This window comes from Dipodomys spectabilis, unplaced genomic scaffold (genome assembly GCF_019054845.1).
Source record: "Dipodomys spectabilis isolate Male_0828 unplaced genomic scaffold, ASM1905484v1 ptg000009l, whole genome shotgun sequence".
Classification (NCBI taxonomy): Eukaryota; Metazoa; Chordata; class Mammalia; order Rodentia; family Heteromyidae; genus Dipodomys; species Dipodomys spectabilis.
Genome location: NW_024870686.1, coordinates 16619930 through 16629400, shown reverse-complemented (window position 1 = coordinate 16629400; position 9471 = coordinate 16619930). Strand labels below are relative to the sequence as shown.

Below are 9471 nucleotides of genomic sequence, written 5' to 3'. Positions count from 1 at the left end.
ATGTATGCCACCATAACTGGCCAACATAGCAATACCTGAATACAACAATGACCACAAACAAAAGACCGAGTAAATATGCCATTGCATGAAGAATTCATAAACTAAAGCTTTTATAAGAATTTCATATGTGACAAATTAGAATTAGTAGCATATGAGAAATAATGGAGAGGAAAAGTATCTACTTAAGAACTAGTGCTGTTGGGGCTGGGAAGGTGGCTCAGTGGTAGAGCACTTGCCTTCCATGCATGAGGCCCTGGGTTCGATTCCTCAACACCACATAAGCAGAAAAAGCTGGAAGTGGCGCTGTGGCTCAAGTGGTAGAGCGCTAGCCTTGAGCTGAAGAGCTGAGGGACAGTGCCCAGGCCCACAGTTCAGACCCCACGTCCAGCAAAAAAAAAAAAAACTAGTGCTGGAATTAAAAACACAAAAAATATCTACTGAAGAATTAGTGCAATAAGTAAAAAGGCTCAGAAATGTTGAAATGAAACCCCTTTTATACAAGTAATTTATGCTAAGCAAACAAAACAACATCAAAAGTAAATCAATCAATACATTCACTAAGAAGAAGAAAAAAGAATTAGTGCTGAGATTCCCCAAGAATGGTACAAAACAAAAGTGAAATTGTCTCCATATCTCCATACCATAAATCATGTAGATATCTTACAACCAAAAGTCTTTTTCTTCCAAAAGAAAAAGAAAATAGATTAATGTATCTGTATGAGAACCATATTTACACCGAAACATGGAGTATATCTTCATAATACAGATCTGTTCATATATGAGTAAATAATACTGATAGAAGAATATAACAAGAAAAATATCAAAAAGAAAACAACAAAAGAAATACTAAATACATATTTACTGACCAACTATAATAAAGGATTGTTAATATAAATTCTTTCACTCTCTTAGAAGATTAAAATTTTGTACAAAAGGGAAATCCTGCCAATTTAAATTGAATAATATAAAATAGATGCAACTTCATAGCACGTTAAGGGTGCACATTAGAACTAAAGATGGCAAAAATAATTTAAAAGGACAAATTTTGAAGGACAAAAACTCATAGTTGAGTGACAACAGTGTTGGTTTTTAGTAATAGACACAATTTTTTTGAAGCCAGTATTAGGGGAAGAAGAGCACATCATTCATACTGATGACTCTACATTTACAAAGCAATTTCTCAATATAGAGAAGGAGTTGTAAAACCTTAAAAATATTTAACCTATGCATTCAACCTTGGGAATAGATGGGATTAAAAATTAAAGGGAGAAAAGCAAAATGTTTTCAAGAGTGTTTAATTTTTACAATAAAAATAAAAACTCTAATGCACAATTAAAGGAAAGCAGCTCAAGCTACTGTTCAGTATTAAGAAAGTAGGATGCAATATGCCATTATAAGAGAAAAGGACTAACAGGTTGATCAAGTTATCCATGGGAATCTCTTCAGAAAATTAGTCAAAATAAGTGACAGGCACACTGAACAACAAGGTTTTGTTTTTTTTTCCATAGAGTCATATTTTACTTACATTGAATCTACACTATCCAAGTTTATCCTTATTACACAATAAATGATCTACAAATGTTTGTTGAATGAATGCATGCATGCCCACTTTTGTTTGCCTGTGTCTCTGTTCAACCTCTGCCAATTTTGCAAGAGTTCCAAGCTTTCATACTGCTCACCTGGTCCAAACTCTAGCCTACCTCAACCTTGTGTAAATGCGTATCCTCCATGGTCCTGCCATCTCATGACCTCTGCTCTACTTAAGTCTTTAGGCCAAGAGTGACACATAGCTGTGCCTCCATACACACCTAGCATGAGGCCTGCCAGCATGATGCTGCCAGGGTGCCAGCAGGCATGAAAAATTGTGCAAAAATGAGTAATTATTGCAGATGTACAGATAAACAGTAGGGAACATGGCAGGGAAACAGATTGAGAGATTAAAATTGAATTGCACTCGTGGTAGGAAAAGCAGAATTTGAAAATCTGTATGGTTATTCCAACTGTCTTAAAAGAAGGGATGAGGAAAAGTTAAGTTCATGTGAATATTAAAAAAAAATAATCGCAAGCTAAGTATGGATGGCTCACACCTGTAATCCTAGCTCCTCGGGAGGCAAGATCAGAGGATCAAGAATCAAAGCCAGCTGGGAGAGAAAAGTCCCAGAGACTCTTATTTCCAATTAATCAGCAAAAAGCTGGAAGTAGAGCTGTGGGTCAAGGGGTAGAGAGCTAGCTTTGAGTGGAAAAAGATAAAGGACAAACCCCAGCCCCTGAGTTCAAGCCCTAAAACCAGCACATCATCATCAATTATCATCATCAGCAGTAGCAGCATCATCATCATCATAGCAATAAATTTCTTGGGACTTGATCACGTCTCTGGGACCCCCCAGCTGCCAACGAAAGAGGCAAATTTAGCCAAGAATTCGACCTTCTCTGAAAGGCTGTACAGCTCTATGATCTTTAAGAAGGTGCCAGCTCCTAAGGACGTTCTGCCCAGGTATGTGCTGACTTTCCATTGAGGTGGTACCTTACTTGTGAACTACGAGATGTATGACAGACACAAAAGGAGTGTCCTGTCTTAAAAGTCATCAGGCTGTGTGTCACAGTGTGTGTGTGTGTGTGTGTGTGTGTGTGTGTGTGTGTGTGTGTGTGTATACGCGCGCGCGCGCGCAACACTTGCACCTATTTACTAAAACTACCCAGTGGCAAACGCCTGGGCATTTCGCCACATCGATACTCGGTACCAGAATGAATGAAGCGAAGTGGAAGGCAGTAGGTTGCCAGATTACATGAGGCAACCCCACCATCAAGTGACAACAGGATTTATACCGGATCCTCCGGATCCTAATTTATTTGTGAGGGCGCACAGCTCTGAAGGTCTCCAAACCCAGGCAATGCATTGTGGTGAGGAACGCCTTTACGAAAAGGGGGAGAGGAGGGAAGGCTGGCGATCTCTTGGTCGGGATGGCGTCCAGTGAAGGCCCCGGGGTTAAAGAAAGCCTTGCTCCAGAGACTGTCCCCAGGTCGGCCCCAGGATAAGCCTTCTGGTGCTATAAATACTAGCGGCCACAGGCTGCAGTGAGACACCGTGTTCCCTGTGCTTGCTGGGACTGATAAAATGAATTTGCCCTTTAAACGTCCCCAGCAATAAGCACAGCCCCCCAGCCCACCCCTACCTCCTCCCGGAAGCGCATTCGCCCCCAATGCCCTCTGCAAAGCGGGGACGAAGAGTGGGTGTCACTCACCAGCCCAGCCAATGCGCACTGCGCGCACCACCCGAATCCTCCTTCTCTCGCGAGAGGCCAGGCGGGGACTATAAAAGGCGGACTGCGGCCGGCCGATCGGCCCCTTTGCACCGCGCAGGGACTGTGCAGCCGGGGACGGCGTGGCGGTGCCTGGTCAGGGCGTAGGCGAGAGCCAGAGCCAGAGCGCGCGGTTCCTTGCAGACTGACTGTGTGTGCCCGGCTGTCATCATGAGTGATCAGGCGCTAAGCTTCCTGAAGGACTTCCTGGCAGGTGGCATCGCCGCCGCCGTCTCCAAAACTGCAGTCGCCCCCATCGAGAGGGTCAAATTGCTGCTGCAGGTAAGGACAACAGCTGGCACAGGGCCGGGCGCGGATGCAGCGAGCGGGGGTGCGGGCCCGGCGGGGTACTGGCCGGGCAGGGTGCCGGGGGATGCGGCGCGAGCCCGCGGTGACGTAGGGTGCGGGCTGCTGCAGCAAATCTGTGCTAGGCCTCAGGCGCCTGGCCTACACCAAGGGGAAGGTGCCCTCTGCGTAGATGCAGGCCCGGCGTCGGTGGCAGATTGCTGGTGTCGGGTGGCGCCCAGCGTTCGGGTGGCTATATATGGAAACCCATCCGGAGTCAGTTTACAGGGACGCCAGATCCTGCGCCGGGGACAGCCCTTGGATTCTATGCCAGCCAGGCCTCTTAAGCGGAGCCTCGTCATCTTTTGATTTCCTCCCCCCCCCCCCCAACATCCTTATCTGCAATCACCTTTTCTAATAAACCAATCATCACTACCTGAGAGCTCGCCTGTGCCCATATACTGTGCTATATATTGGTGGACGCATATTTCGGTCCATTTTATGCTAGCTTTGTAAGATAAGAATCATCCTCCATTTTGTGGATGAAGAAAAACTTAAGGCGTTGGGAGATAAAGACATAGTTTTCAGATCACCTTACTCATCCTGTCTCCAAATCGTTTTTCTCCTCTGCCTGGTCACTGTGGGGTTTTTTTTTTTGGTTTTTTGGTTTTGTTTTTTTTTTCCTTCTTTAAGTGCCCAAAAGGCAGGTGCTGCTCAATGAAGAAAAGCTTAATTTGGGCGTTAAAATGGCCGGCGTCGGGGGGAGGGAACAATAAATCACCTACAACCGCTACAAATTCTACCGATTGATGACTTGGATAATCTGCTTGAAAGATTTCAGGCGCTAATGCCTCCTGGGGTTTATTCTCCATATTAGAGCATCTACTACGGAAAGGCCCTCTGCTCTAGGAGAGCAGAGTAACCCTGAGGAATTGTCACATGTCTGGTAACCAGGAGTCCTTTGAAGGCAATGTCTAGCTCCCAGTAAACCCTTAGGAAAAATGGATTAAATGCATGACTATCTTTACCCGATTAAATCAGCTTTCCAGTTTATTTGAGGAGAAGTTTTCTCTTCAGTGCCCTGATAACTGAGGCAGACTTGGACCTTTTGGCTTGCTATCCCAGTAACTAATGTGCTCATTTGCATATTCTCAATGCCCGTTTGATTTTTGGATACTTTTTCAGACACAGTAGACCAGTGTATAATATGTATGTAAATATGGCTACATATATTGATGGATGTTTTTCAAAAGGAAATTGAGTTTATTTTGTCTCTTGGAAACGAGTGAAGAGAGGAGAGGGGTAGGGGGTACAGTGACCCATGCTTCTAATCCCAGCAGTCCTGATCCTGAAACAAGGGGCCGAGCTGGGCTACTAGCTAGACCTTGTCTTAAAAAGGAAGTACAAACCCTTTTTCTCCTCTACCCTTCTCTTGACCTTGTGTGTCCTCTGCCACTTCCTCCCCTCCCTTCTCTTCCTCCAGGTCCAGCATGCTAGCAAACAAATCAGTGCTGAGAAACAGTACAAAGGAATCATGGATTGTGTCGTGAGAATCCCCAAGGAGCAGGGCTTTCTCTCCTTCTGGAGGGGTAACCTGGCCAATGTGATTCGTTACTTCCCCACCCAAGCTCTCAACTTCGCGTTCAAGGACAAGTACAAGCAGATCTTCCTGGGGGGTGTCGATCGGCATAAGCAGTTCTGGCGCTACTTTGCCGGAAACCTGGCTTCCGGTGGGGCAGCTGGGGCTACCTCCCTCTGCTTTGTCTATCCTCTGGATTTCGCTAGGACCAGGTTGGCCGCTGATGTGGGCAAGGGCGCCTCCCAGCGCGAGTTCAATGGGCTGGGCGACTGTCTTACCAAGATCTTCAAGTCCGATGGCCTGAAGGGGCTCTACCAGGGCTTTAGCGTCTCTGTCCAGGGCATCATTATCTACAGAGCTGCATACTTCGGAGTGTATGATACGGCCAAGGGTGAGAGAGGGTCCTGGGGGTGGGAGCGGGGAGGGAGGAGGGGAGGGGGAGAGGATGCTATAACACAAAAAAGACTAGATTTATTCTGTTCTTCCTCATCTCTGGGCCAGACTCAGGATTCTGCATGGGAAGGGCACAAATATGGCCTGGACATGTGAATGAGTAAACAATGTTTTGTGTCCTACTGACAGATACTCTGGCTTTGAGTAAGTCAGCAAGGGAGACTGAGATCTGAATTCCTTCCTGACACAGCTGCTTCAGTTACCTATTTTAACATGAAGCAACTTCAACAAGCAGAACTCTGGCTGGATCAGAGAGGGTAGAGAGGGTTCTTTTGGAAGGGCAGGTAGAGGAGGTGCAGTAGCCTCTTCCTTTCTTTTCTTTTTTGGTGTGTGTGTGTGCTGGTAGAGGGGCTCAAACTCAGGGTCTGGGCACTGTCCCTTGGCATGTTTTGCTTAAGGCTAGCACTCTACCACTTGAGCCACAGCTCCACATCCACCTGATTTTTTTTTTTTTTTTTTTTTTTTTTGCTGAGCTGCTGAGAGCAGTCACCTGATAACTGCTTGTCTTCTTGGCTCTGTTCACAGGTATGTTGCCTGACCCCAAGAATGTGCACATTATCGTAAGTTGGATGATTGCCCAGAGTGTGACCGCAGTTGCAGGGCTGGTGTCCTACCCCTTTGACACTGTTCGTCGTAGGATGATGATGCAGTCTGGCCGGAAAGGGGGTAAGTATGATCTTTATTAATGTGAATCTTCTTGATTTTTATTTTCCTCAACTAATCAGCAGTAAGAACTTAGGCCAGGCACTGGTAGCTCACGCTCAGCTCAGGAGGCTGAGATCTGAGGATCACAGTTTGAAGCCAGCCTAGACAAACCCAAGAGACTCATCTCCAAAAACCAGGAAGTGGAAGTCTTGAGTGAAAAAGCTAAGGGAGAGTGGGAGGGCCCAAGTTCAAGCTATAGTTCAGCACGCACACACAAAAAATCTTGAAAGACTATAATCCCTCCTGCTATTAAAAAAAAAAGCCTTTACAGAATTTTTTTTATTAAAGAGCTGATAGAACATCAAAAATGAGCTATTTAATAGTGAAACTAAAATGGCCACTAAAACATCTTCATAAAAAAAAAGTGAAACTAAGTAGTAGTATTTAGACCTTAACTCTAACTGCTATAAGGCAGAAACAAAGGGTAGGGAGATATTTGCTAATTCATTTTAAAAAGAATTTTTGTTTCTTTTATGTAGTTATTGCTTCATGCAGGATAGGGTGTTTTTAGGTGGGTGAGAGATGGCCTGAAGCACTGTTAATTTGTTTTGAAAGCACTGTACACTAAGCCACATTTCCAGCCCAAAAAGTTGAACTTTTATAGATGAAATTGCAGTTATAAAAGAAAATACTGAATGTTAGGCAGATTCATATGGCTCAATTCAAAGATTACAGTCTTTTATTTCAGTTATATCAACTTGGGCAGTATAAATAGGTGTAGTCTTCTCATCCATGGTAAAAGCTACACCAGGTGCTGGTGGGTCACAGCTGTAATCTTAGCTACTCAGCAGGCTGATGTCTGTGGGTTGCATTAGAAGACAATAAACTATTCAAAAAAAACTGGAGGTGGAGGTGTGCCTCAAGTGGTAGAGTGCTAATCTTGAGCAAAAGAAGCTCAGGGACAGGGCACAGGCCCTAAGTTCAAGACTCAGGACTAGTACGAAAAAGAACAACATAGCAACTACATGGTTTCATAGATCCATTCCCCCTTGCTCTTATCCTGCTCTACTTTTTGACAGTGTGCAAACTAGTTGGTTGCCTCATGTCTTAACTGATCTCAAGTCAGAAGGGTAGAAATGACTAAGAGTTATGTGAGGAAGTCATCCAATTGGCGTGTTGAAAAATCTGGGGCTTACTTATAAAACTGCCAACTGTATGTAGGTGTCTATCTGGGGAAAAGTCTCTTTTCTCCATGTATGGAGCCCTGATCTACATTTGTCTCCACAGCTGATATCATGTACACGGGGACACTTGACTGCTGGAGGAAGATTGCAAAAGATGAAGGAGGGAAAGCTTTCTTCAAAGGTGCCTGGTCCAATGTGTTGAGAGGCATGGGTGGTGCTTTTGTATTGGTATTGTATGATGAGATCAAGAAATATGTCTAATGTGATTAAAACTCAAGTTCACTGGCTCACAGTGAACTTGGTTCACAAACAGATCCATTGTGTGGTTTAATCAACTATTCCTGGGGAAATAAGAAGACAGATCTGGGATAAAACCAGGCCATCAAGAATACTTTAAGAAAAAAAAAGTGCTTCATTGACCATTCATTAAACCACAAGTGTATTTTATATTTATTTTACACTTAAATTCCCACAGCAAATAGAAAATAACTTATCATACTTGTACAATTAACTCAAGAACTGATAATCAAGAAATAACTGAATGTGAATCATCAATAAAGACCACTTAATGCATGTTCTCTATTGAGTTCTTATTAACTGCTAAATGGATTACAAACACAAAACCTTAAATGCACATTTTCTAGTATGACTCATTTTATTAGTGAACAAGCTTCTGTTAGATATTATATACTGTGTTAGGTGCTTTCTGGTATATAAACTTCAGCAAATGACACACTATCTTGTCACACAACACTGCTATTGGCATAGATCATGTTTCCATAGTCATACTTTATTTTTCACACTTTCATATAATCCATAGAATTTTTGAGATTGTGCTAAAAACTTTAAATCACATGTGCAAATAATTTTGTATGGTAAGGAAGTACTGTTTTAGTCCTTTTGGAGACTTTTCCATTCTTGGAATTTTAAAACAAATGGACACAGTAAGTAGTTATTAAAAATCAGTTGTCCTGGTTTGGGCTGGTAAAACGAAGTACTAGCTGGTTTATGAAACCAATTCGGAAGCTGGGAAGATGGTTTGAGGTGCCAGTATGGTAGGGTTGTGGGGCAGCCATCTTTTCTGGTATCTTCACAAGATACAAAGAACCAGAGAACTCTGTGGAGGTTTATTAACCTACTTTGATGTTAATTAACTTGCATGATGAAGCCCCTCCTCATCACCTCCCAAAGGCACCATCTCCTAATACCATAAACTTGAGGGGTAAGGATATCAAAGCACAGACAGGTGTGTGTGATAAAAACATTGTCTGTAACACAAGTTGTCAAGTGAGTTCTTTATACTGACTAGTTTCTGTGGAAGATTACAGAAAGAAGCCAATCAATCATTCTGTCCCGAAAGAAGCTCAAGGCAGAGGTGAGAGTAAAATGGCATTGTTAAATAGCATTTTGATACAGTAACTCTCTTGGATAAAAGAGAAGTGGGTGTATGATAAAATGGCAAGGGGAATGATAGGAAAGACTCCTTGAAACAATTAGATTTAGGTACTTGGGTATACAAAGTATCCCATAGTACTTTTTTGTAAGTTTTTTGAGACCTGGAGAAGTCAGTTTACATTGTATCCAAACCTTACTCACTCTAGCCTCTCATGAAAATACCAGCAGCTTTTGTTTTACCCCAATAATCAAGGCCTGAGGACTTTACCATATCTAATGTTATATCCAACCTCACCTAGTAGATACCCAGGGGCATGAACAAAGCTAAAAGAGCTAAGAGCAAGCATCTGTCCATCATGCTATTCTAGAATGGGAATGATTTAATACTGCTGCTAATAGATAGACAATAACAGCAGCGCAGGCTAGTAAGACAAATTTCTTTTGTGCAGGGAATCTAAGTGCAGAGCTAGGACTTTAAGTATTTTCAAACTTCATGGTTTAGGGGGACACAAAGAGACCATGCAATACTGCTGGAAACTGGACATCCCAGGCCAACCAAGAGCCATTTTTTTTTCTAGCCTTTAAACTATCCAGCCTGACATGCATTGGGGATGGGAGATGAGTGACATGT

At 43.2% G+C, this 9471-nt stretch overlaps 1 protein-coding gene across 1 annotated transcript; it reads left to right on the top strand.

Annotated features, from left to right (window-relative positions):
• Nucleotides 1-3337: 3337 nt before the first annotated feature.
• Slc25a4 (solute carrier family 25 member 4) lies at nt 3338-8079 on the top strand. Its single transcript, XM_042700081.1, has 4 exons — nt 3338-3581; nt 5068-5554; nt 6142-6282; nt 7549-8079. The coding sequence occupies exons 1-4, from the start codon at nt 3471-3473 to the stop codon at nt 7704-7706; spliced, it is 897 nt and encodes a 298-aa protein (XP_042556015.1). The 5' UTR covers nt 3338-3470; the 3' UTR covers nt 7707-8079.
• The last annotated feature ends 1392 nt before the right edge of the window (nt 8080-9471 follow it).